Source organism: Diaphorina citri, unplaced genomic scaffold, assembly GCF_000475195.1.
Source record: "Diaphorina citri unplaced genomic scaffold, Diaci psyllid genome assembly version 1.1 scaffold982, whole genome shotgun sequence".
In the NCBI taxonomy this organism is placed as follows: Eukaryota; Metazoa; Arthropoda; class Insecta; order Hemiptera; family Psyllidae; genus Diaphorina; species Diaphorina citri.
In genome coordinates this window covers 63,896-91,833 of record NW_007378413.1, presented here as the reverse complement: position 1 = coordinate 91,833, position 27,938 = coordinate 63,896, and the positions used below count along the sequence as shown (strand labels likewise).

The following is a 27,938-nucleotide window of genomic DNA, read 5'->3' as shown; positions in this document are numbered from 1 at the left end:
TGGAATATGTTTTGGAATTGTTGAATACGAGTGCAAATTTTCAGGTTTCTGACTTATCCGTGGCCGAGCTAAATATAGACAAAACTTTATTAGAAGGTAGTGAAATGCACCTTATAATAAATTGGTCTCTTTCTTTAAGTAGAGAGTTTTACCTTTCAAATGTCCTGTATTTCTGGCAGTATAAGCAGGGTATATTCTATTCTATTCTATGTCTGTTTCTCCTCTAGTGCGCCAAACTGAAAGAACAAATCGCCGAACTACAGAAGTTGATTGCCAACAAGGACTCTGTAGATCCCGAGGAACTTCGTAAGGCCACAACCACTCTGCAGCAAGCCAGTCTCAAACTCTTCGAGATGGCATACAAAAAGGTAAGTTTTTTTCTATATAACTAATCAACGGGTGGAGCTCATGTGTAATGCTTTAAGTCATATTGTAATTTGATGGGTTCAGTGGTATATCCGACTATTAAGGATGGTTTAAAATTAGAGACTTTAATATGGCCCTGGCGCCCTGGTAACCCACACTAGCACAAATTATTTAGTGACAGGAGCTAAACTCCCCATATGGAGACAAGCTACCCGCCTCGCGCCTTCTCACATTAACCTTACCCAGCCTAAGTGGGGGCTGGAAAAGTCAACAACATACGATTGTCCACATGGTCACCCATCGAGGTACTAACTACGCACAACGTTGCTCGACTTCAGGGATCCATGAGGAACTTTTGCATTCAACTTTCTGTCGCTAGTATTGCTGCTGGCTCTGATGTTTGAAAAAGTGCCTTGTCGAAATACTTCAGATTCAACTTACAAATTCCATAGGCTAGTGCAATCTATGGAATTTGTAGGTTATGGTTTGGTTATGAGAACATTTCTAATTGTGTGTTTCAATCTATTTCAGATGGCTGCTGAGAAGGAAAGCTCGAGTGGTAGCAGCTCATCAGGTTCCTCAGATCAGACTCAATCACAGGAAGAAGACAAGAAGAAGGAAGACAAGCAGTAAATCCAACTCTCAACATATTAAACTTATGTAAACGCAATGCAATGACCGGTTTAGCTCACAAAACATCACATCGAACTAGTTTAGATCGGAAAACAGTGAACCAGTTCTGTCTTATGCCTATGACAAAAAGGTGCTTTATTAAACTCTTGGCGTAATGCGACAAGTTGTTTTAAACAACAGACAGTCTAAATAAAGCACTACTTATAAAAGAAAATTTGGAAGTAAAAGGAATAAATAGAGTAGCTCATATACATATTAAACTTATGTAAACGCAATGCAATGACCGGTTTAGCTCACAAAACATCACATCGAACTAGTTTAGATCGGAAAACAGTGAAGCAGTTCTGTCTTATGCCTATGACAAAAAGGTGCTTTATTAAACTCTTGGCGTAATGCGACAACTTGTTTTAAACAACAGACAGTCTAAATAAAGCACTACTTATAAAAGAAAATTTGGAGGTAAAAGGAATAAATAGAGTAGCTCATAACATTCCCCTTTGAAAACAAAACAATTTGAGGAATCTGGTAATTCGGGGAAGTTGAAAAATTTCTCTCGTTTTTGTTTGATCTCAGATTTGCGTTGAAAGCAGCCTCTTTGTTGTTACATAAATATCGTCCTTTTTTGGCTACCGATGTTATGGATAAAATTTCTGTGATAATGAATGGGAAGTTGAAAAATTTCTCTCGTTTTTGTTTGATCTCAGATTTGCGTTGAAAGCAGCCTCTTTGTTGTTACATATATCGTCCTTTTTCGGCTACCTATGTTATGGATAAAATTTCTGTGATAATGAACTTTCTGACTCTTCAATCTGCTGAAACGTCCCAGGGGAATAAGCAGCTATCTCGATTTGAAATTCGCCAAATGTGAGCAAACTCTTGTCTGTTTATGAGCCATCTCTCTTGTACTCAGTAGGTGTGTTATTTTGTTTATGTCTTCTTATTTCCTTCTCTGAGCATTTGTGCGTTCTTTTGTAAATATTTCTCTCCCCCCCCCTTTCTCATCCCTATTCTCCCAATCCCTAGGAAGTTCTGCGCCTCATTCCTTCTGCCTTGGTTCCTTCTACTCTCAGGCCACGAAAAAAAGGAAAGATGTAATATTGAACATTTTCTGCTCTTTGTCAGGGTCTCCTTGTTTTGACGAATTTCAGATTTAAACTTCTTCTTTCAGTTACTTTTCCTTTCAAGTTTGGCTCTCATTTTCGTCTCTCAATATGTTAAAACAAATGGAATTTTCCAGTGAGAAATTACTTGTTTTTGGCAAAATTCATGTTTGTTTCACTTTGTTGAGTTCCTTCTATCTGCTTAGTATCTGCTCTTTGTCAGGGTCTCCTTGTTTTGACGAATTTCAGATTTAAACTTCTTCTTTCAGTTACTTTTCCTTTCAAGTTTGGCTCTCTTTTCCCTTTCTCAATGTGTTGCAACAAATTAAATTTTCCAGTAAGAAATGATTTGGTCTTTGGAAAAATTCATGTTTGTTTCACTTTGTTGAGTTCCTTCTATCTGCTTGGTATTAGTCATTTAGTCTACATTCTACAACTATACTACTATCTTGAGAAAATGTTATTCTATTCTATTGTTAGATATTTATTTACTTTAAATATGTATTGCTTAAGTAGGGAAATTAAGAAGCTGTTGTATCAAATTCATTGATAAAATCAAAATTAGTCGCCTTTTCGTCAGGACTTCTTTGAAGATCTCTTGGAAAGCCTGTGTAAAGTCGACTGTTATCTTTTTTGTTTTGTTAATTTGTTTGAAAAATTGAAATTCTGAGCGATTAATTTTAGAGCATTTTTCCTTTAGAAATAAATTAATGTTTGTAAAGAATTGGTTTCATGAGAATGTAAAACTCCCCAGGCATTTTAAATTTGATATAATATTTATTCCTAAGTACTTCTGTCTTTGTTATTCAGATTTCTAGTTCCAAACTTGTAAATACATTGTAGTTATTTTTATAAAAACCAAAAAAAAAAAAAAAAAAAAAACGACCCCACTTTTTTACTTTTTTTTTTTTTTTAAAAACAAAAAAAAAAAAAAAAAAAAAACGACCTCACTTTTTTACTCTTTTATTTATTTTACCTGGTTTGAGGTATACTTATTATAGCAATAGAAAAACCTTAATGCTGACAAAAAATAATGCATGTATAATCGTATATTATAGTTAGATTATTACTTAAGAATGAATTATGTCAAATTTGAAATCAGATTTTGAAGAATTCAAATGTATGGTACTCATCAGCTCAGCCCAAGGGTTGTAACGCTATGTAAATATCGAATTTTCAAAGAGAGCATGAATGAGGAGAGGACGGGAGAAAGTCATCCGTTCCTAGAACAAACCTCACCTGTGTGGACAAAATATTCGCCGGACAAGAATCAAACCCGGGACCTAGCGCTTACAAGGCAGGTGAACTTCTTTCCAAAACTCCTTATGATAGCTTTACAACCAGTGTGCTGAGAGCGTTGGTTATAGAATTGTTTTTCTCAATTATAAAGGTGTGTTCACACATAGTCGACGGCCGGTCAACTAAGTGTGGACACACCTTAAAGATATCAAAGATGGACTTAAGTGATACAACTAATACATAAAATGCCAAGGTGATATTCTACAGTTCTTGGCCGGACGCACTACCTTGCGCCTAGATGTTTGTGCCAATATCAGTGACCGGGAAACCTCTTGCGTGGTCTGAGCTGTCTCTCATGCTCGTAGTGGGTAGACAGTTCAGTACTCAGCTTGCCCATCAGAAGGTCTTTATCCGTATGGTCAGAAACCATCCCGTCTGGAATTTCAGAAGTGTAATCGGTGTCTTTTGTCTCTGATTTGATTATTTTAACTGAATGGTCCTTGTCTTTTGTGTCTGATTCTGCTGGTATAACTGAATGGTCCTCAGGTAACTGAGATTCCGCAGGTGTTTTTGCTGAAGTCAGCTTTAAATTTTGCTCCGTCTGGCCTGGTGTTACGCCATCCGTGCTTACCCTTTGTTGATTGTCTACTGGGGTTTCGGTTTGGTTCGCTGAAACTAATGGTTCTGCCCTTATGGGCGCTTCTGTGTGGGTTTCCTTGGTAAATTCGCCTACAGTATCCATTTCTGTGTCATCCTTAGGCGTGGACATTTCTCGCTTGTATTTTCTCACTAATTCATCACCCGTTGTACTTGCACTGGAAAGACAGCAGTTGAAGTACCTACTTACTTATTATTTGAGAAGGATTTTTTTTCGACTTACATAATATATCACCCTTGAATAACTTTCCCGGTTAAAAGAGGAAGTATGTAATGACTAGAAGAGAGACATGGTTGGAAAACCCCGTCCCCACTTGTGAGTTTCACAGTACTGTTTTCCGAATGTCCTGTAGAGATTGTTCCCACTTACGCACGACTTAACATCTTGACAAACTCAAATGTGTTTATTTTGTCGTACATTATTTTTCTGTCGGGAGTCAGGACGTCCTGTAATGTTACCTACCTGACTCCACTCCCTTGCTCTGGTAATTTGGTGGCTCCACGTTTGGAATGATATTTGTCCATCAAGTCTGGCGGGGAACTGTCAAAATATTTGCTGACATCTGGTTCCTTGGAGCGTGCATTCTTGACACCCGCTGTATTGGTTTGATCTCTGAACGAGAAAAATGGTACCAGTTAGGAGAGAGTGGGGGGAAAAGGGAAGAAATTGCAGTTAAAATTATGTAGTAGGACTAGTACCTTAGAGGTTATAGAGATACATATAATTATGTAGAGTGAACATTACTGACTGAGTGTCTACGCTTTCTATTGATGAAGTTAGTTCTCAGGACCAATATGCTCGCATGTCTTTGTTAAGTAAACTATGGTTTGACCTGGCAAGCAGACTAACCCTGCCCCTTATGACTGTAGTTATTAAGATAGGCACTTGACAAAATCTCATTGCTGAATTATAACTATGACGGATAACTGATAGGCCAGCCACTCACTATCAGGTATACCAGACAGTCGGACCTTTTCAGCTGTACCTGTCAGGTTTACCTAATAATGTGTGTGTAATCATCGGGCATCAGGTAAACCTGACAGGCGGACCTTTTCAGCCGTACCTGTCAGGTTTACCTTATAATGTGTGTGTACTCATCGGGCATCAGGTAAACCTGACAGGCGGACCTTTTCAGCCGTACCTGTCAGGTCTACCTGATAGTGATTGGCTGTCCATAGCACTCTCTCAATGCCTCACCTATTCTTCTGAGCCTTCTCTGAAAGCCGCGGACTCTCAGTGTCGGATGTGGAGGAGAAATATTTCTCTGCCCCACGTCCACTATTCATAACCACGACACTGTCTGGCGCATCTCCGCCTCCACTGATTTCTTTGGTGTATTGGTCCTTGATACGTTTCAAATTGTTCGCGATCAGAGTGGACCAAGTTTGGCCACCCTTCCTTTTCCTTGATGGCTGTTGGATTTTGCGAAGTTTCGTAGACAGGTAGCGCAGAGGTCGGTTGTAAGCGGGTTGTGTGGATTGACCTGTCTTTCCTTAGGTTGAAGAACATTTTAGTATTAATAATTAGGTACCTAAACGGAACTTGGCCTAGCTGAATCCTGTGTACCTGGTTGTAGGTATACATTTTTATGGGAGCCGTTTTGTTATTTCCTTTGCCCTTCTTGTAAATATGTACTTGTATATTTGGAACCTAATATTGCACCTGTCTTTCCTTAGGTTGAAGAACATTTTAGTATTAATAATTAGGTACCTAAACGGAACTTGGCCTAGCTGAATCCTGTGTACCTGCTTGTAGGTATACGTTTTTTATGGGAGCCGTTTTGTTATTTCCTTTTCCCTTCTTGTAAATACGAGTACTTGTATATTAGGAACGTACCTAAACGGAACTTGGCCTAGCTGAATCCTGTGTACCTGGTTGTAGGTATACGTTTTTTATAGGAGCCGTTTTGTTATTCCCTTCTCCCTTCTTGTAAATGTGTACTTGTATATTTGGAACCTAATAATACGGTAATGTGCCGCTCCCATACCCTGGGTGCTCTTCGTACGGAATTACATATTCAGCCCCGCGTTTGATTCTTTCGTCCATCTTTCCTGAAACCGTAACTGGGTTTATTCCCGATTTCATCATGTGTTCATCTCTGGACCCAAGTTTGATTCTCTCCTCAATCTTTCCTGAATCCGTACTTGGATTTATCCCAGACTTTATCGTATATTCGGCCCCACGTTTGATTCTTTCGTCTATCTTTCCTGAATCCGTGCTTTCCGTACTCGGGTTTAATCCCGATTTTATTGTGTCTTCATCTCTGGATATCCCCGGGTCACCTGTGTCCTGTGTTATATCTCGTTTTTCTCTCGCGTACGGTATTCTATTCTTGTTCGCACCTCTATTCTTCTCCCTGTACGGTAATGTGCCGCTCCCATACCCTGGGTGCTCTTCGTACGGAATTACATATTCAGCCCCGCGTTTGATTCTTTCGTCCATCTTTCTTGTACTTTCCGTACTCGGGTTTAATCCCGATTTTATCGTATATTCAGCGCCACGTTTAACTCTTTCGTCCATCTTTCCTGAATTCATACTGTCCGTACTTGGGTTTATTCCCGATTTCGTGTCCTCATCTCGGGATTGTGTTCCCGGTTCACCGGTGTCCTGTACCGTTATATCAATCTCGGATTGATTGTAATTTGTCTGATTTCCAGTTAGGTCCGGGTTGGAGTCATTCGGTGTCAAAGTACTCTGATATCGTCTGGTTGTAATGTAGGTGACGATGGGAGGACGTATAGTTGTCCGTGACTCTTCACCGGGCTTGATGTACGACCAGACACCTGAAACAAGAAATTAAGGGTGGATGGATGGATATATTAGCTTTAATTTTTTGCAGTTTCATTTTCCACCAGAAGTTAATCAAAATCTTAGATATAAGAAACTTAAATCCGGGTTCAAGTCACGTGGCTCCTGTGGTTTTGACTTTAACCACGTCTTAAATCCTTTGTAAACCCCAATAATATCTATTTTGTGTATGGTGTAGTGTTCCTTTTTTTACTTACTTTTAATGGCAATATTTTAGTTTTAGATTTGGAAATGCCGCATAGGATCTTCTAAGATTTAGCTACCCTTTTGTCCTCCCAAGACTGAGAGCAACCCGAAAAATTTCACATTCTTTAACCTTTAACTTTTTTATAGGAATTTTTTAATCAAAACAAACTCCAATACTTACTTTCCCAAAAGCTAGCACCTTCAGTGTCCTGTCCATGGGGTGGAGGGGCCATTAGTTTCAGGGGCGGATAAGGCTCACTCACGTACGCATGGGGGTGAATGACTGGTGGGCCCGGACCGGGGGGTTTGGGCTCCCAGAAGAAAACATAGTAAGAGGAGAGGACCAAAGCCGCCATGGACACGCTAGAAGCGTAGGCAAATACCGTGACCAAACGAATCAAGTTTTCTTTAAACGCGGAATTTGCCTTTTCTTTCAAGGCGTCCTTTTCTTCTTCAGCCATAATGGGAGTTTCTCCTTATTTCTTGCGATTATTTTCCTTATTTCTCCTTTTTCAAAGTCCTGTTTACTTCTCTTACCCTAATAGTATACGAAGTATAGGTGTCTTCTATTGTATAGGGACCGAGGAAAGTATTGTTTTTGAGTGAGATTTTTCGAGGCTGGATTGTTTTTCTGTGAGATTTTTGGAGGCTGGATTGTTTTTATTAAGACGGAGAAGCGTAGTATTTAAATTTGACAAATTTTGACATTAACGTAAAGAGGACTTCGTTGATCAAAAAGAACAGTACGATACCTATTTTTGAAAATTTAAACTGCTTCTTTCCCGTTAAAAAATATTCACGCCTTCGTTCCTATTTTACTTTTCGTTTTTTTCCGGACGTTTTCAGTTCTAGAAGTTTCCTGTTCGAAAGCTTTGTATTTAGAAAGCTCACTGTTCTATTGACTTTACTTCAAATGTGGAACAAAAACTAACCCGTATTGCGAATTCGCGAACAAACAGAATTTCAAAACCTTACCCAATATTATGTTCTGTGACAAAGCTTTAGTACAGGGCCTTATTTACACGGTTGGTTTCTTTCCTCTGCCTTGACTAGGCCTTATTGTTTAATTACAAATTTTCATCAGTAAATTTTGGCCTCCTTTGTACTTATGTATGTATTTGGTCTTGTGGTTCGAAATACTAACTTCATTGTCATTCTTCTATTTTCTTCCTTTGGGGTCATATCCGTTACGGATGTAGCCGTTTGGGCCACAAGGGCCGGTCAGGGTCAAAAATAAAAATGGCTATAGGAAGGGCCATAAGCCTTTTTCTCTCTCTATAAGTTTACAAATTTTGAAAATTCCCATGTTTCTATCTCCCTTAACAAATATGTTATTTCATGTTTTATCGTCCCTGTTTTGAAAAGTTGTATAACCACAGCATTACTTTCTACGGCTTCGTCATAATTTTTCATAAGCTGCTTATCCTAGTATGTTTTATATTGGTTAGGGAAGGTCACCTAATTTAATATTTTCACTGTCTAACCCACCTACCTTATATCATTCTAGAACTCCACAAATTTGTACTTTGTCAGGTGGACTTGGCCCGTGAATTCAATACAAAGATTAAGTTGTTATCCACGTGTAACACCAATGCGCATTGACTCCAAATTAGCGTTTGTTTTACTAAAAGAAGTGCAAAAAAGGTTGGATCGTTCTTCGTAGAGGGGAGAATCTTCCAAATTTCAATAATTTATTGAACACCTTGTAATTGTAAACATTCATTTTCTGAAGAACTTTCAGTTTTAGACACTGAAATTGCTGATAGTACTAAAAACCCAACTTTCAGACCAAAGCCAAACTTCATCCAATAGGTTGAATAGATTCTGAGGGAAGTTCCGACCTAAATGTTCGGCAATGATGAAGAAGATGGTGTAGACATAGGAAGGTCCTGTGGAAAGTTCACCTCATGTTGCGTCAAATTGTTGCCTTCTTGGGGTTTGGAATTCTTGGCATTAGGCGTGGACATTTCTCGCTTGTATTTTCTCACTAATTCATCACCCGTTGTACTTGCACTGGAAAGACAGCAGTTGAAGTACCTGCTTACTTATTATTTGAGAAGGATTTTTTTTTCGACTTACATAATATATCACCCTTGAATAACTTTCCCGGTTAAAAGAGGAAGTATGTAATGACTAGAAGAGAGACATGGTTGGAAAACCCCGTTCCCTCTTGTGAGTTTCATCCGATTTTTTTTTTTTTTTTTTTTTTTTCCGATATTCCTGTAGAGATTGTTCCCACTTTACGCACGACTTAACAATCTTTGACAGACACTCAAAATGGTGTTTTTATGTTTGTCGTATATTATTTTTCTGTCGGGAGTCAAACCTGGACGTCCTGTAATGTTACCTACCTGACTCCACTCCCTTGCTCTGGTAATTTGGCGGCTCCACGTTTGGAATGATATTTGTCCATCAAGTCTGGCGGGGAGGTGTCGAAATATTTGCTGACATTTGGTTCCTTAGAGCGTGCATTCTTGACACCCGCTGTATTGGTTTGATCTCTGAACGAGAAAAATGGTACCAGTTAGGAGAGAGTGGGGGGAAAAGGGAAGAAATTGCAGTTAAAATTATGTAGTAGGACTAGTACCTTAGAGGTTATAGAGATACATATAATTATGTAGAGTGAACATTACTGACTGAGTGTCTACGCTTTCTATTGATGAAGTTAGTTCTCAGGACCAATATGCTCGCATGTCTTTGTTAAGTAAACTATGGTTTGACCTGGCAAGCAGACTAACCCTGCCCCTTATGACTGTAGTTATTAAGATAGGCACTTGACAAAATCTCATTGCTGAATTATAACTATGACGGATAACTGATAGGCCAGCCACTCACTATCAGGTATACCAGACAGTCGGACCTTTTCAGCTGTACCTGTCAGGTTTACCTAATAATGTGTGTGTAATCATCGGGCATCAGGTAAACCTGACAGGCGGACCTTTTCAGCCGTACCTGTCAGGTCTACCTGATAGTGATTGGCTGTCCATAGCACTCTCTCAATGCCTCACCTATTCTTCTGAGCCTTCTCTGAAAGCCGCGGACTCTCAGTGTCGGATGTGGAGGAGAAATATTTCTCTGCCCCACGTCCACTATTCATAACCACGACACTGTCTGGCGCATCTCCGCCTCCACTGATTTCTTTGGTGTATTGGTCCTTGATACGTTTCAAATTGTTCGCGATCAGAGTGGACCAAGTTTGGCCACCCTTCCTTTTCCTTGATGGCTGTTGGATTTTGCGAAGTTTCGTAGACAGGTAGCGCAGAGGTCGGTTGTAAGCGGGTTGTGTGGATTGACCTGTCTTTCCTTAGGTTGAAGAACATTTTATTATTAATAATTAGGTACCTAAACGGAACTTGGCCTAGCTGAATCCTGTGTACCTGGTTGTAGGTATACGTTTTTTATAGGAGCCGTTTTGTTATTCCCTTCTTGTAAATGTGTACTTGTATATTTGGAACCTAATATTGGACAGGGATTTTATATCGTTTGTAAGTAAGTCCTTATCCTATTTACTAAGCGAACTTACCTGAACTTGGACTTGTTGGTTGACTCAAATAATATTTCCGTTTGTTTCTAAACTTTTTGACAACTTTGTCCTTCAAATCCCTCAACGTCTCTGTTATGTTAACATCACTATCATGGTCTAAATCAGTTTGCTCTGGTGTCCTATATTCTGTTTCATTCTGATGTGGCGCACTCCTAGGAGTTTTTCCCTTCAGTATACTCTTCGTAAGGACATCATTCTTAGTATCAACCTTGTGTTGAGGTGTTGCAGTGTACAAGTTTTGTATTTGACTCCAAGGGTTGTTATTTTCGTAAATGGAATTTTCTTTTTCGTTAAAAGTCACTTCTTTCCTTTCAACAGGTTTTTCCGGCCTTGATTTTACCTGTGATTTATGTTCTTCCTTTTGGACACTCTCCATAGCTGTCTGTGGTTTCTTTTGATTACTCCCTGTCGAATTTAGTTGGTTTTGTATTTTTACTTCATTGCCACTTACATGCTCCGCTATCTCTTCATCAGCGCTCATGTTAATATTAGCAATGTCATTCAGTTGGCTTGATTTCTTATCGTTGGAGTACTGATTCAATGACACTACAAATTGTATAACCTACGAAAGGACGTACATCAATTAGATATTTTTGTCTCACAATCCTTTACTTTACATCTTGGATCAGTAGCATACTGCGCGAGTATGCGACCTTTTAGTTGATTTCATCATGACATCTAGGTATCTCTTCATAGAGTCAGATCTTACCTGCATGACAATCACAAAGCTTAAACCTTGCTTCAGCATCCTATGCAACCATATGACTGACTGGATCAGGATCCGACCACATCCATCTTTCCATCAGATCTTACCTGCATGACAATCACAAAGCTTAAACCTTGGATCAGCATCCTATGCAACCATATGACTGACTGGCACAGTTCATCACTAGTTTCTCGTCTCACAGGTGTATCGAACCTGCGACCTTCTCAGTCGTCAGTACGGCGGACGTGTGTTCCTTATCATCCTGAAAACCATGTGCCTGTTGACGAGTAGCATCACGCATATCATGTTCGTCCTGATGAATCACGATGCAAAGGACGACCCGTACCAATCGTCGCTGAGTCCAGTTCTTATCGTTCTGATATTGTATCTGTTGTTCGCTGCCTATTCTCTGGCCACAGTGTTGGTGTTGATTGTCACTGCTGTGAGCATGAAAGAGAAGGTAAGTGGGAGTTGTTATAGCAGGCTCGTATCCTGGATTTCAGCAAGAGAGGCCTAAGAATCCAAGCAGGGGCATATTAAGAGGGGGGTTGCTTCAAATCCAATATTTTAAGCATATAGAAAAAGATCAGCTGATTTTCATGTAGAATTCAAGAAGGTTTCGACTCAAACTGCTGTACTTTTATCTGAGAAATAGAAGAAAACTTTTGGGCACTTTCTACAAAATAAATCCAAACCCTAATCGATTTCGGGACGATAAGACCATAGCAGTTACAGTTCCCTCTGTCAAACCTCTTTAAAAAAAAAAAAAAAAAATCCAAACCCTAATATTTTCCATAATACCCTAAAGAGTCGGAGCAGCAGCTGAATGGAACGTCATCTTGGAGGTTCTTCTTCGAGGTTTGGTCTTTTGAGTCATCCTCATCACTGTGGAGTTTAGGTGAGGATTATAGGATACTAGAGTTGCACTTCCGCTTCGGTCATCTGCTGGTTTCGATACTAAAGAGTCGGAGCAGCAGCTGAATGGAACGTCATCTTGGAGGTTCTTCTTCGAGGTTTGGTCTTTTGAGTCATCCTCATCACTGTGAAGTTTAGGTGAGGATTATAGGATACTAGAGTTGCACTTCCGCTCCGGTCATCTGCTGGTTTCGATTCATACATACTTGAATATACGGCGTTCGTACAAAAGATAAGATTATAAAATCTTCCTCGAGCACACTTTTCAATGGAAAATTGGAAATTGAAAATATGAAAACTTTAAATCGCATTTAGCCCTTTTTGAAGAATTCCCTTCAAGCGTTTATTACTTTACTTTTGCCGCAGATTGAAAGAACTCCACTGCTGCTGTACAAGGTAGCTAAGAAGTATAGGCAAGATGAGGCAATACAACATCAGGTAAATATAATAATCTCCTATGTAATAATAGGATGATTTCTTCTAATTTCATTTTAATTTATGTGTTCTAATACTTCTAATTTTATTCTCCGTGTCCTTTTATTGTCCTCGCCCGATGTTTCTTAACCTCAGTGATTCGATGTGACTTGAACCTAATTTGTGTCTATAGGATAGTTCTCCGCAAATGTACTTGTACATATAACCATTATTTTTAATATCATTCCAGATAGAGCTCATGATTTACAACATTTGGACACACAAGATTGAGTTCACTACGTACGGTCTCCTAGATTTGGACTTCAAACTGATCCTTATGGTAAGTAGGCTAAATGTAGGGACTTATGATTTCATACCCATCTACTTAATCTATAGTACTCGTATCTATGGTTTGAATTTACTCAAAATCGAAGTTTTTTTTATTCCCATGGGAAGGGAAATGAAGAGGTCCGACTGAAATGTCCGATCAATTTTCTTTTTATTGTTTTGTGTTGACAGATTATATCGTCCGTTGCTACCTACGTGATTCTTTTGGTTCAACTTCAGCGCAGATCTTAGACAAAAAAAAAAGTTTGATAGACTTAGACAAAAAAAAAAAAAAAATGTTTGATAGAGGGAACTGAAGCAGCAAAGGTCTTATCGTCCCGGAATCAAAGAAAGGGGGACAGGATAGGAGAAAGCCAGCCGTTCCGAGTACAAACCCCATCTGTGATAAAGTTTGTCCTGTGCGGGAATTGAACCCGCGACCTAGCGCTCAGAAGACAAGACAAGATGCGCAAGTTTGATAGAGGGAACTGAAGCAGCAAAGGTCTTATCGTCCCGGAATCAAATAGTTTGTCCTGTGCGGGAATTGAACCCGCGACCTAGGGCTTAGAAGACAAGATGCGCGTGTTTGATAGAGGGAACTGAAGCAGCAAAGGTCTTATCGTCCCGGAATCAAATAGTTTGTCCTGTGCGGGAATTGAACCCGCGACCTAGCGCTTAGAAGACAAGATGCGCGTTTCCAAGCGAATTAGGCTAGCCTCTCAATACATTGCTTCCGAATTTGTTATCTCGACTCTCCCATGTACCTATAGTGTAGAGCAGATACAATTCCCGGAGGACCCAAAAAGTGGGCGTAAATAAATCACTGCTAGCAGTTGAGAAATATTGATCCTACTGGTTTTACTATGATAAGATTATGCTAAAGTACTGCTGTCGTTTGTAGCTAAGCTAGTTTGCCGTAAGCTATAAGAGTGTTTCTCTTGTTCGTGTGAGTTTTTTTTTTTTAAGAGGTTTTTAAATTTAGGAAAGAAGTTCAATTAAACATTCGCTGATTAGCTTTTGAATCAGCATGTATAAGTTTTTGGATAATCAAATATTAGCTAATAAGTTTTTGAATCAGCAAAGATTCGTCGATTAGTTTTTGAACCGCATCAAAGACCCAATGTTAGCTAGACCACTAAACTTGAAAATACCACAAAAGCAAGTGAAAATCGAAAGAACAAAGTAATACCATTTCATTGCTCTCACCTTGAAGGCCTAACGCGGGTAGATTTCCCAGTATACCACTGCACCCCGTACCAATCCTTATAGTTTCTACTGCCACAGCATTTGAGGTTCATTTGGATTTCATCTATGTACCAATCCGTATAGTTCCTACTGCCACAGCATTTGAGGTTCACTTGGATTTCGTCTAGAACCACTTTGGTGTGAATGTCACTAGAGTATCTCTCCATAGCTTGATGGAATTGGTTGTAGGGAAGATTGGGATTGGTTGGATCTTGGATGGTCTCCAGTAAAGCATAGGTGAGGAGAAGAGCAGCTAAAAGGAATTGGAAGAAGGAAATTTGATTGCTTCAACCACCAAAGAAACTTTTTAACATAATTAGGTATGAAAAAAAAAATGACCACATCCATCTTTCCATCAGATCTTACCTGCATGACAATCACAAAGCTTAAACCTTGGATCAGCAGCCTATGCAATTTTATTGCTGCCTCAGTCAACACTTGACCACACCCATCTTTCCATAGAGTCAGATCTTGTCCCGGTTTATAATTGAACAGGGGATGAGTGCTTTCAACGCCAAAGTGAATGCAAGGGAAAGCTAAAGAGTCTCCATAGCTGTCTGTGGTTTCTTTTGATTACTCCCTGTCGAATTTAGTTGGTTTTGTATTTTTACTTCATTGCCACTTACATGCTCCGTTATTTCATCATCGTTCATGTTAATATTAGCAATGATGTCATTCAGTCGGCTTGATTTCTTCTCGTTGGAGTACTGATTCAATGACACTACAAATTGTATAACCTACGAAAGGACGTATGTACATTAATTAGATACTTTTGTCTCACAATTACACTTTACATCTTGGATCAGTAGCATACTGCGCGAGTATGCGACCTTTAAGTTGACTTCATCATGACATCTAGGTATCTCTTCATAGAAACAGATCTTACCTGCATGACAATCACAAAGCTTAAAGCTTGGATCAGCATCCTATGCAATCATATGACTGACTGGATCAGCACCTGACCACACCCATCTTTCCAGAGTCAGATCTTACCTGCATGACAATGACAAAGCTTAAACCTTGGATCAGCATCCTATGCAACCATATGACTGACTGGATCAGCACCCGACCACATCCATCTTTCCATCAGATCTTACCTGCATGACAATCACAAAGCTTAAACCTTGGATCAGCAGCCTATGCAATTTTATTGCTGCCTCAGTCAACACTTGACCACACCCATCTTTCCATAGAGTCAGATCTTGTCCCGGTTTATAATTGAACAGGGGATGAGTGCTTTCAACGCCAAAGTGAATGCAAGGGAAAGCTAAAGAGTCGGAGCAGCAGCTGAATGGAACGTCATCTTGGAGGTTCTTCTTCGAGGTTTGGTCTTTTGAGTCATCCTCATCACTGTGAAGTTTAGGTGAGGATTATAGGATACTAGAGTTGCACTTCCGCTCCGGTCATCTGCTGGTTTCGATTCTGATTAAATTTAGGAAAGAAGTTCAATTAAACATTCGCTGATTAGCTTTTGAATCAGCATGTATAAGTTTTTGGATAATCAAATATTAGCTGACAAGTTTTTGAATCAGCAAAGATTCGTCGATTAGTTTTTGAACCGCATCAAGGACCCAATGAGCTAGACCACTAAACTTGAAAATACCACAAAAGCAAGTGAAAATCGAAAGAACAAAGTAATACCATTTCATTGCTCTTACCTTGAAGGCCTAACGCGGGTAGATTTCCCAGCATACCACTGCACCCCGTACCAATCCGTATAGTTCCTACTGCCACAACATTTGAGGTTCATTTGGATTTCGTCTAGAACCACTTTGGTGTGAATGTCACTAGAGTATCTCTCCATAGCTTGATGGAATTGGTTGTAGGGAAGATTGGGATTGGTTGGATCTTGGATGGTCTCCAGTAAAGCATAGGTGAGGAGAAGAGCAGCTAAAAGGAATAGGGAGAAGGAAATTTGATTGCTTCAACCACCAAAGAAACTTTTTAACATAATTAGGTATGAAAAAAAAATCCATTTCTCTGAAGATCAGGATTTTCATGAGACTGAATTCTCAAGATTGTAGACCAAAAATTCGCCTGCGGCATGACTCGCCCCAAATCGGCTTTATGGGATTGCGGCTCCCGAAGGTAAGGTTAGTGGCCACCCCTGGAATATAAGACAAGGAAATTACAAAAGGTCTCTTACCAGTCAGCACAATACAGATTCGAATCAGGAACACAAGTTTCCATCTCCATGCGTCGAAAAATAAACCGAGAAACGCAAGCACCGCTTCGGCGCCACTCAAGTAGGCCACAGTGTTTACCAGAATGGTACCCGTGAGGAAGTAAAGTAAAGAAATGTGAGTGCCTAACGCATGTTTGTACCAGAGGGCAGACAAAATAAGGCAGGTGTGGCAAATGAGAGATAAGAGGTTGATAAACACGGTCATTCGAGATATTTTCCTTTGCTGAAGAAAAGCTAGGCGAAAGTTGTAAAGTACAAATTGGGGGAAGTTATATTGGCAAATCTCGTTTGGCCAAATAGTCTTATGCTGGCCAAAATTAATTTGACAAAATTACTTAATTAGGGTTAGGGCCCAGAAGAATGAATATTTTGTTATTATTGTAAGAAGATGTCCCTAGGTACCTACTTAGTTACCAAAAACATGATTGTCTCCTTCTAACACTTCAGACTTACTACCTCCACCCCCTTTGGTAAGTAATAAAAGTATTTGCTTATCTGAGTTAACAGCGTTCACCTTGATTACCTGCCCACTCGGTTGAAACATATCAAAAGGAGTCCTCTTCAGGAGTTAAGGAAGTGTTCCTCAATACATTTAGTTTAGAAGTGTTCCTCAAGAGCTCTGGTAAGGAGAATACAATGTACTTATCACGTTCACTGCACATTAGAGGGTCCTTAATTTCTTTATTGAATAAAGTATTCAACCGACCTTTAGATAGGTTCAAGTGGTTATAAAAAGGTAGCTTGACCATACGTAATTCTGCCTCAGTGATGTGTCAAGATGATCACGCAGTCAGGAGGTCGTAGGTTCAATCCCAGACTTTCGTATCGCTCCATCTAAAAAATAAGTGCTACAGAGTAAAGGGGGAATTTATTTATTTATTATTATTATCATCATATTATTATTATTTATTATTATATTATTATTATTTATAATACATCATATTATTATTATTTATTATTATTCGCTCATTCAAACTAACATATCTCTACTTTTATCTCTTCATATGTAGATTTCACAGTTTCACACCCGTGTTTGTCAAACTCCTAAATGAAGTGTGTGGAAACATCTGAATTTCTCATTGACTCCAAATTAGCGTTTGTTTTACTAAAAGAAGTGCAAAAAAGGTTGGATCGTTCTTCGTAGAGGGGAGAATCTTCCAAATTTCAATAATTTATTGAACACCTTGTAATTGTAAACATTCATTTTCTGAAGAACTTTCAGTTTTAGACACTGAAATTGCTGATAGTACTAAAAACCTGAATTTCTCGCAATGTCATTACAACACATGTACGGTGTTATAATGGGACTGGAGCTCATCTTGTTCTTCATCTACTACCTGTGGGTTCATGTAGACTGGTCTGCAATCTATTCGTAAGTAATAAAACTAATCCCCTGGTTTACAATACCAATCCCGGTTCACACAGTGTTAGAACCGGACTTCATGACTTAATCTAATCTCGTACTTTTTTTAGGTTTGATAGGGGGAACTCTAAGAACGGAGGTCTTTACGGACACGATAGCCGAAAGCCAGCCGTTCTAAGAACAAACCTTATCTGTTTAGGATAACATTTGCCCCGGATGGAAATCAAACCCGCGATCTAGCACTTACGGGGCACAAGGTAGGTGTGCTATTCTCCAGGCTAACTTACCTGGCTACCCCATATTCATGACAATGTATTCTCCTGTTCTTAGGTGGATAATCGTGAGTCTACTAAACACATTGGCACATCGCATGCACAGTCTCATAACTTTTGAATACACCCTGTACATACACGTGCTCATGTCTATGTACTCTCAGATGAACCAGTATATTGAACAACTGGGATTCAGCCATGAAAATGATGAGGTGAGTTCAAACCTTGCCAATTTTACCCTGAAGTAGTGAGCCTAGTTAGCTTGTTTGGTACATTACATAACATACACGTGCTCATGTCTATGTACTCTCAGATGAACCAGTATATTGAACAACTGGGATTCAGCCATGAAAATGATGAGGTGAGTTCGAACCTTGCCAATTTTACCCTGAAGTAGCGTACACCCTGTACATACACGTGCTCATGTCTATGTACTCTCAGATGAACCAGTATATTGAACAACTGGGATTCAGCCATGAAAATGATGGGGTGAGTTCGAACCTTGCCAATTTTACCCTGAAGTAGCCTGTACATACACGTGCTCATGTCTATGTACTCTCAGATGAACCAGTATATTGAACAACTGGGATTCAGCCATGAAAATGATGAGGTGAGATCAAACCTTGCCAATTTTACCCTGAAGTAGCGAGCCTAGTCAGCTTGTTTGGTACATTACATTGAAATGGAGGTCTTTTCTGACGAAATTCCTGTGTGCAGAGTCCAGTATGTAGGACTATTGCTTGGTTGGTAACGCGTCTGTCTTGTAAGCGCTAGGCCGCGGGCTCGATTCCCGCCCGGGGTTTACATAGAAATGGAGGTCTTTTCTGACGAAATTCCTGTGTGCAGAGTCCAGTATGTAGGACTATTGCTTGGTTGGTAACGCGTCTGTTTTGTAAGTGCTAGGCCGCGGGCTCGATTCCCGCCCGGGGCGGAATTCATCCTGAACGGATAATGTTCGTTCTCGGAACGGCTTTCTTTCTCCTATCCTGTCTTCCTTCTCTCTTCGATTTCGGGACGATAAGACCTTGGCAGTTACACTTCCCTCTATCAAACTTCTTTTTTTCTTTCTTTTACAAAGGTCTCGTATATGTACCTATTTGATTGGTATTGTTGTTTCTCAGATTTTGATGACTGGTGGAGTTCAGTTCATTCAAGTTCAATCAGGGTCGGATAACAACCAAGATAACACAGAGCCACCGGAGACCATCATTGATAAGCTGCTTAAAGTCCAAGAGATTTACACCCAGGTAATTTTTATATGGCTTTATTTAACTCAGATCCCTGCTTGTACAATTATTGAATACAAACAAACAAATTCAATGCAAATGCAAAGTCGTCGAGTGGAAACTTAAATCTCACTTCATTTGGTCAACAAGATAATAATGTGCTATTTTAAGTTTTGACGTACTATACTCACTTTGCATTGATTTTGTCTGAATTTGTTCTACGATCACTTTTAATTACCTAGGTATATTGGGCTGAATTTTCTGTACAGTGTACAGCATATTAAGGAAATTGGCTCATTTAATTTTAAGCCTGATTTGCCCTTCGGGGGTCCCCGTAGAAGAATAACTCATCCTTTTGGGCTGTTTGCCCCTACAACTAAGTCTCGGAGTGGGCTTTTTGTGTATGGCCTTCGGGGGCTCTTTTTCCGAGTTTCACAGTTCATCTGAATTTCTCGCAATGTCATTACAACACATGTACGGTGTTATAATGGGACTGGAGCTCATCTTGTTCTTCATCTACTACCTGTGGGTCCATGTCGACTGGTCTGCAATCTATTCGTAAGTAATAAAACCCTGTCAGCTTAGAACAGTAATAGATAGAACAGCTTAAATAGTAATAATAATAACTGTTCCAACAGAGTATTAAAGACCCTGAGGAAGGTGAAGACGAAGAAGATGAAGGAGAAGTACCGAAAGCAAAACTAGCGGCTCAACTGATGTCACCTCCCATACGGAAACAATACATCTCCACACCTGATTATGTGCTGACAGTGTGCGATATTCTCATTGTGAGCTTCATAGCGTATAACTTTGGATTCCTTATGTATTTGATTCTACATCGTTAACTAATCTCAGTGGGGCAATGGTCAGCACTTTGTGGACTTTGAATCTGGAGGTTGGTGGTTCGAGTTCAAGTCAAGTCATAAAATTTAGCGTAGTATATTGAGCGCGGAACGTCATTTATGCTTAACACAATTGAAATTCCTTTTTTTTACATCGTTAATGACATGTATTTGATTCTACATCGTTAACTAATCTCAGTGGGGCAATGGTCAGCACTTTGTGGACTTTGAATCTGGAGGTTGGTGGTTCGAGTCCAAGTCAAGTCATAAAATTCAGCGTAGTATATTGAGCGCGGAACGTCATTTATGCTTAACACAATTGAAATTCCTTTTTTTTTACATCGTTAATGACGCATGGTAAAATGAACATAGACCTGTATCACCTGTATGGTTAGGTGGTAGAGAACGACTTCGGGCGTTAACCTCGCCTAGTAGTTCGTAGATTCGTATAAGCTAAACTTGACCTTTAAGGCTGTTTGTCCACAGTCGCCAAGTGGTTACCCCACTCAAGAGTCTATTATTATTATGGCCAGGACCACACTTTTTTTTTCTCAATAGGTTTGATAGAGGGAACTGTAACAACGGAGGTCTTATCGTTCCGAAATCGAAGAGGAGGACAGAGTGTGCGATATTCTCATTGTGAGCTTCATAGCGTATAACTTTGGATTCCTTATGTATTTGATTCTACATCGTTAACTAATCTCAGTGGTGCAATGGTCAGCACTTTGGGAATATGCAGGAGAAAGCCAGCCGTTCCGAGAACAAACCTTATCTCTTTAGGATTACAACTCTGACCGTTTATTCAGAACGTCACCCATTCAGATAACAACCGCGCACAAAATACCTGATTATCATAGGTACAAAATGGACTTACAATAAAATAGGACAAATAACATATAATTGGATATTCAATCGGTAGGTGGTACAAATTTATTAAAAAATAAAAATAATTAAGGAGATAAATAACATGCAGAGATTTTCATGTCATCTAATAAAATATTGCGAGTCCTCTTTGTCTGCTTGATTACTTTACTTATCCTAATAATTTACAAAGTACTTCGTAAAGTACTCGTATATTTTAGTAGTACACAAAGTACTTACTTAGTTGTGAATTACTAAAAATCGGACCGAAAATTGATAGAGGGAACTGTAACTACTAAGGTCTTATCGTCCCGAAAGCGAAGTGAGAGGGAAGACAGGATAGGAGAAAGCCAGCCGTTCCGAGAAAGAAGCCCTTGTTTAATGGCAATGTGGTGGTGCTACATTTCAAGGTAATTAGGCTGACGAACTTATTATCTCATTTTTGGGCTCGGTCGGGGGGAAAAAAATCCTCTCATGATCATTATTCTAACTGAATTTATTCCAGGTTTCCTCCTGTTCAACTTCATATCCCTATGGATAAGGCATGATAATCTCATGAAGCTAGTGTTGCCTGTAGTCTCATTCTTCGGATCCTGTTATCAGATTACCACTATACGGAAACAGATGACTCAGGTTTACACCAATGTGGATCTCTTTGAGCTAGTGGGAGAGAAACCATTGTATATTGGTAAGAGTCGTGATTAAGAAAGCAACTTCCATGGTCGAGTGTGTATCACACCTTTTTTTTTAAGAGGTTTGATAGAGGGAACTGTAACTACTAAGGTCTTATCGTCCCGAAAGCGAAGTGAGAGGGAAGACAGGATAGGAGAAAGCCAGCCGTTCCGAGAACGAACATTATCCCATCAGGATAAAATCCGCCCCGGGCGGGAATCGAACCCGCGGCCTAACGCTTACAAGGCAGACGCGCTACCACTCAAGCTAACCAGGCGGCTGGCGATCCTGACAGAGTCGAAGTATACTCGGCTCTATGCTTAGAATACATCATGTGCATTCAGTCTTGTGAGGACAATTGAGTAGTGATCAGGGGATTATTATTATTTTTTTTTTCTCTTCTTAGTCTAATTTGCTTATTTATAGTTTTGGCGGTTTCTTTTCGAATAGAATAGAATATACCTTATTTATCCTGCTGGGATAGGACTGAAAAGTCCCTTTACCCCCCAGTCTAACCAAGGTCTCATATATTTTGACATATTATGGGGAACACATAGCTGTAAATAAAGCTGTAAATAAAATCAAACTTGCCAAGCTGGTCGCCAACATCCGCAACGGATAAGGCACTACAAGAAGATGGGGAACACTTTTTCTCTTTATCAGAACTAACATTGTCTATATTTTATATTATTATTTGTTCTTTTTTTTTCATAGGATGACTAAGTATTTATACGATTGTAAACTATTCCTCAAAAATATACTGTAAATATTCATTCTATATTCATTCTAACACATATTACAATTAAAGTAGGTGAACACCCTGATTAATCAGATAAAAAATAAATATCAGGTATTTCTATGTATCACAAGATTTCCATTATTTTTCCATTTTCAGTGCTCCTCTATCGGAACATTATCCTTCTGTCCTTGTTGGTTCTATTGGAGAACTTCATGGCCTCTCTGTTGCGTATGAATAGGAAACTTTTGGTGTCAGTATTGATGGAGGTTTCAATCGACGTCGATGGACGGGGTCGACTATGTTTGGACACACCTTTAGGTTTGATATCGGAGCGACTGGCTTTCTCTTGCCCTTTCCTCCTCTTTTCGATTCCGGAACTATAAGACCTCCGCTGTTAAAGTTCCCTCTATCAAACTGATGGATAAAAAGTCTAATTTCAATGTCTTCTTTACTCATTCCAGCAATTTGAAACTTACTTTCACGTTGTACAAGAAATGACCGGGACGACGGGCGGAAATCGAACCCGCGGCCTAGCGCTTACAAGGCCGACGCACTACCAACCAAGCTAACTAGGCTGGCTGGTGTGAGTTTGTAACTGATGGATAGAAAGTCTAATTTCAATGTCTTCTTTACTAATTCCAGCAATTTGAAACTTACTTTCACGTTGTACAAGAAATGACCGGGACGGTTCAAAGTACTGATGAGGAGACCTACGTAGAATTCAATATTGTATTCCGAAGGCACTCTAGTATGCATATCATCATGCTGCATGTGCCAGTCTTAGGTAAGTAGAATAGAATATACTCCGAAGGCACTCTAGTATGCATATCATCATGCTGCATGTGCCAGTCTTAGGTAAGTAGAATAGAATATACCTACCCCCTGTTTATACGGCAAGAATGAGATTGAAAAGCCCCTTTACTCCCGCACTCTGCACCCCATTTTAATAACAAATCCACAGTAGGCCCCCTTATAGGTCATTTTAAAGCACTTCCGTTTTTTCTTTGAAAATGTCATATTGATGGAGTATTCACCAGCTTTTGCTAATGCCCGAGCTCCAGTTACCACAGGGGTAAGTACTAATCTGCTATTTATTTTATGTTTCTCTAACCGCTAGGTCGCGAGTTCGATTCCCACCCGGGTATGGGTTGGGAGTGCAGTTTTCAGAGGACATAATTTCTAGTAGACTTAACGTTCGTTCTCGGAACGGCTGGCTTTCTCCTATCCTATCTCCGTTTTTTCTTTGAAAATGTCAAAGAGATAGACAAAATTCGAGTAGGAATTTGATAGAAGGAACTGTACCAACGAAGGTCATATCGTTCAGAAATCAAAAAGAAGACAGGATAGGAGAAAGCCAGCCGTTCCGAGAAAGAAGCTCTTGTTTAATGGCAATGTGGTGCTGCTACATTTGAAGTTAATTAGGCTGACGAACTTATTATCTCATTTTTGGGCTCGGTCGGAGGGAAAAAAATCCTCTCATGATCATTATTCTGACTGAATTTACCGCCCGGGGCGGATTTTATCCTGAACGGATAATGTTCGTTCTCGGAACGGCTGGCTTTCTCCTATCCTGTCCTCCTTCTCTCGTTTTCGGGACGATAAGACCTCGGTTGTTACGTTCCCTCAATAGAACCTCTTAAAAAAAAAAAAGAGCTTAGTCCCCTTTCTTTAGATTTTCCATTTTGAACTGTTGTGTTTGATAGATACTCGTATAGTGCAAGTAATGCTTTATTTAGACTGTCAGCTTAGAACAGTAATAGATAGAACAGCTTAAATAGTAATAATAATAACTGTTCCAACAGAGTATTAAAGACCCTGAGGAAGGCGAAGACGAAGAAGATGAAGGAGAAGTACCGAAAGCAAAACTAGCGGCTCAACTGATGTCACCTCCTGTACGGAAACAATATATCTCCACACCCAAAAATGTCCAAGAGATAGACAAAATTCGAGTAGGAATTTGATAGAAGGGACTGTACCAACGAAGGTCATATCGTCCAGAAATCAAAAAGAAGACAGGATAGGAGAAAGCCAGCCGTTCCGAGAAAGAAGCCCTTGTTTAATGGCAATGTGGTGGTGCTACATTTCAAGGTAATTAGGCTGACGAACTTATTATCTCATTTTTGGGCTCGGTCGGGGGGAAAAAAATCCTCTCATGATCATTATTCTAACTGAATTTATTCCAGGTTTCCTCCTGTTCAACTTCATATCCCTATGGATAAGGCATGATAATCTCATGAAGCTAGTGTTGCCTGTAGTCTCATTCTTCGGATCCTGTTATCAGATTACCACTATACGGAAACAGATGACTCAGGTTTACACCAATGTGGATCTCTTTGAGCTAGTGGGAGAGAAACCATTGTATATTGGTAAGAGTCGTGATTAAGAAAGCAACTTCCATGGTCGAGTGTGTATCACACCTTTTTTTTTAAGAGGTTTGATAGAGGGAACTGTAACTACTAAGGTCTTATCGTCCCGAAAGCGAAGTGAGAGGGAAGCTCGGCTGGGATCGAACCCACGCCCTCCTGTTTACCAGGCGAGCGTCTTGACCACTACGCTACCGAGGCAGGACATTTTAAAGCACTTCCGTTTTTTCTTTGAAAATGTCCAAGAGATAGACAAAATTCGAGTAGGAATTTGATAGAAGGGACTGTACCAACGAAGGTCATATCGTCCAGAAATCAAAAAGAAGACAGGATAGGAGAAAGCCAGCCGTTCCGAGAAAGAAGCCCTTGTTTAATGGCAATGTGGTGGTGCTACATTTCAAGGTAATTAGGCTGACGAACTTATTATCTCATTTTTGGGCTCGGTCGGCTTCTTACCTCATGAGGGTCGAGTTAATGTACTCTTTAGGAACACTTTGAAGAATATGTTTGAATAAATTAATCATCCTTTTCACCTTACCATTTTCTGAGACGTCAATAAACTCTTGACGTTCACGCTCCCCCCGGCACGCTTGATATTCGAATTTTTAATCAGCTAATTGCCTCCTTATAAATTGACAGATACCATCTGGTGTTTTAGTCGAGTTAATGTACTCTTTAGGAACACTTTGAAGAATATGTTTGAATAAATTAATCATCCTTTTCACCTTACCATTTTCTGAGACGTGAATAAACTCTTGACGTTCACGCTCCCCCCGGCACGCTTGATATTCGAATTTTCAATCAGCTAATTGCCTCCTTATAAATTGACAGATACCATCTGGTGTTTTGGCATCAGTGTGGTAATGGCTGAACAGGCCTGTCCAGTCCAAACGAAGAATTCTACCACCTACAAGCTTCACGCGTGTCTCTTGCAAGGCTACGATGCTACGGTTAGACCTCAGAACAAAACCATCTCCCTGTGGTTTGAACTGAGATATCTGAGTATGGTAAGTAGATAGATGTTGACTGCTTAGGAGATATCTGGGACGTATGGTCATATCTGGACGCTTTGGAGTCAGGGGACCCTAAATCAGATATTTCCACCTATTTTTCGATTTTGAAAATTTAGACCGATTCAAACAGGTACTTGAAAAAGAAGAAGAAAGAAATCTCCGTGTCCCTCTTCAGATTCTCATTTATGTGTTGGGTCCAAACAAGTATGAGCTACTTAGTTATAGGTCCTCTTTACATAATTATAGTTTAATCAGTGTAATAGGAAGTAATACCTACTCGTATTCTTGTCTTTTTCAGAATAACGATAAAATAGCCATGCATGGTGTCCTGACTGCGGTGAGTTATATTTTTTTATACCCGTAAATTGAATAAATAAATGAATAAAAAATAAGTACCTACTTTAATTAATTCCATATCACTATTGCAGTACTAATTTACCTACCTCATAAAAATTTGTACTCATCCTCTTGAGGATAATTGAATAGCTACTTTGAGCGAGTAGCGACCAGTGGCGGCATTACCAATGTAAAATACTGCTACGATTAGGTAAATGAGAATTAATAGTAAAAGGAGGCACTTAGTAATGCTGTGATACCCACTAAAGTTTTGAAAAAGCTCTCTGATTTACCAATTTTGGTAAATGAGAATTAATAGTAAAAGGAGGCACTTAGTAATGCTGTGATACCCACTAAAGTTTTGAAAAAGCTCTCTGATTTACCAATTCATGATCTGGTTTGATTTTTTTCTAGTATTGGCATGACGACAGATTAATCTATGACTCCGACCTGTACGATGGCATTGTATCTGTTACTTTACCCTCTGATAGTGTTTGGACCCCGCCCATGATTGTTAAAAAAGAGTAAGTAATCATTGGCATGACGACAGATTAATCTATGACTCCGACCTGTACGATGGCATTGTATCTGTTACTTTACCCTCTGATAGTGTTTGGACCCCTCCCATGATTGTTAAAAAAGAGTAAGTATAAAAACTAATAACACCAAGAACTAATAATACACGGTTAGCCTAGTGGTAACGTGCTTGCTTGCCAAGTAAAATAGAATAGAATATGCCAGCCTAGTTGAGCCTAGTGGTAACGTGCTTGCTTGCCAAGTAAAATAGAATAGAATATGCCAGCCTAGTTGGCTTGGTTGGTAGTGCGTCTGCCTTGTTAGCGCTAGGCCGCGGGTTTGATACCCGCCCGGGACGGATTTTATCCTGATGGGACAATGTTCGTTCTCGGAAAGGATGGCTTTCTCCTATCCTGTCTTCCTTCTCTCTTCGATTTCAAGACGATAAAAACTTAGCAGTGGAGAGTCCAAATAGTAATGTAATTCCCGCCCGGGGCGGATTTTATCCTGATGGGATAATGTTCGTTCTCGGAACGGATGGCTTTCTCCTATCCTGTCTTCCTTCTCTCTTCGATTTCAATACAATAAGACCATAGCAGTGGAGAGTCCAAACAGTAATGGACCGGATGCTCCAAAAATTTCGGAGTCTTTTAAACTTGGTTTAAATGTAAACTCAGGTTTAAACTGAGACTTGGTTTAAATGTAAACTCAGGTTTAAACTGAGACTTGGTTTAAGTTTAAACTCAGGTTTAAACTGAGACTTGGTTTAAATGTAAACTCAGATTTAAACTGAGACTTGGTTTCAGGTTTAAACTGAGACTTGGTTTAAGTTTAAACTCAGGTTTAAACTGAGACTTGGTTTAAGTTTAAACTCAGATTTAAACTGAGACTTGGTTTAAATGTAAACTCAGGTTTAAACTGAGACTTGGTTTAAGTTTAAACTCAGGTTTAAACTGAGACTTGGTTTAAATGTAAACTCAGATTTAAACTGAGACTTGGCTTAAGTTTAAACTCAGATATTAATCTATTATTTACTCATTGTGTTTTCAGAACCACCTTCTTGTTCCAATCGTCTTACACTGAAGTGATCGAGTCTTCGAATCCAGCCACAGACGTAGTGTATGTCAATAGTTTGGGCGCATTAGATTTATTCGACATGGTCAAACTGTATGGGAAATGCCATGACCCGGACTTTTCCCTCTACCCGTTTGATCAACATAACTGTTCTGCCTACATTAGTCTCCCAGACCGCAGTCTTGACTATACCATTGAGGTGTATACTACGTCTATGGTGAACGGGTACACCAAGTAAGTATTGTTTCTGTGTCGTAGCATGTCCATCTCGTCAGGTGGTCTGTGTCGTAGCATGTGTTGCCTGTAGTCTCATTCTTCGGATCCTGTTATCAGAT

At 39.6% G+C, this 27,938-nt stretch overlaps 6 protein-coding genes across 12 annotated transcripts in view; 4 read left to right on the top strand and 2 right to left on the bottom strand.

Moving 5' to 3' along the window:
- LOC103513529 (heat shock 70 kDa protein cognate 5) overlaps nt 1-2,192 on the top strand; it is a 35,833-nt gene extending 33,641 nt beyond the window's left edge. For 5 of the 7 annotated variants that reach the window (XM_017445860.2, XM_026826699.1, XM_026826696.1 and 2 more), the window contains 4 exons: nt 228-368; nt 898-1,220; nt 1,459-1,604; nt 1,736-2,192. In XM_017445860.2, the coding sequence (XP_017301349.1) occupies nt 228-368; nt 898-999 (243 nt within the window). In that variant the 3' untranslated portion in view covers nt 1,000-1,220; nt 1,459-1,604; nt 1,736-2,192. Of the gene's footprint in view, nt 1-227; nt 369-897; nt 1,222-1,251; nt 1,633-1,735 lie in introns of those variants that run through there. The other 2 variants (XM_026826698.1, XM_026826697.1) reach the window with 2 other exon arrangements.
- Nucleotides 2,193-5,961: 3,769 nt separating this feature from the next.
- On the bottom strand, nt 5,962-8,684 carry LOC103513535 (the record flags this gene model as incomplete). Its single annotated transcript, XM_026826710.1, has 3 exons — nt 7,172-8,684; nt 6,179-6,779; nt 5,962-6,022 (listed from the first exon to the last, which is right to left on the bottom strand). Coding segments are annotated over exons 1-3 (942 nt in total), but the record flags the coding sequence as incomplete, so codon positions are not given.
- LOC103513525 lies at nt 7,816-17,703 on the bottom strand. The gene is made up of 9 exons (XM_026826701.1): nt 17,584-17,703; nt 16,288-17,393; nt 15,800-16,031; nt 15,239-15,491; nt 14,704-14,878; nt 10,514-10,921; nt 9,999-10,293; nt 9,342-9,491; nt 7,816-9,003 (listed from the first exon to the last, which is right to left on the bottom strand). Exons 2-9 carry the CDS (start codon nt 16,529-16,531, stop codon nt 8,832-8,834), a joined length of 1,929 nt encoding a protein of 642 aa, XP_026682502.1. The 5' UTR covers nt 16,532-17,393; nt 17,584-17,703; the 3' UTR covers nt 7,816-8,831.
- On the top strand, nt 12,821-27,841 carry LOC103513534 (neuronal acetylcholine receptor subunit beta-3-like). Its single transcript, XM_008478373.2, has 5 exons — nt 12,821-12,909; nt 25,496-25,671; nt 25,976-26,014; nt 26,428-26,537; nt 27,580-27,841. Exons 2-5 carry the CDS (start codon nt 25,528-25,530, stop codon nt 27,839-27,841), a joined length of 555 nt encoding a protein of 184 aa, XP_008476595.1. The 5' UTR covers nt 12,821-12,909; nt 25,496-25,527.
- On the top strand, nt 17,584-20,032 carry LOC113469193. The gene is made up of 4 exons (XM_026826709.1): nt 17,584-17,698; nt 18,020-18,173; nt 19,083-19,208; nt 19,826-20,032. Exons 1-4 carry the CDS (start codon nt 17,598-17,600, stop codon nt 20,030-20,032), a joined length of 588 nt encoding a protein of 195 aa, XP_026682510.1. The 5' UTR covers nt 17,584-17,597.
- On the top strand, nt 20,377-24,684 carry LOC113469192. Its single transcript, XM_026826708.1, has 6 exons — nt 20,377-20,386; nt 21,396-21,578; nt 22,458-22,567; nt 23,329-23,373; nt 24,104-24,250; nt 24,583-24,684. The coding sequence occupies exons 1-6, from the start codon at nt 20,377-20,379 to the stop codon at nt 24,682-24,684; spliced, it is 597 nt and encodes a 198-aa protein (XP_026682509.1).
- Nucleotides 27,842-27,938: the final 97 nt, after the last annotated feature.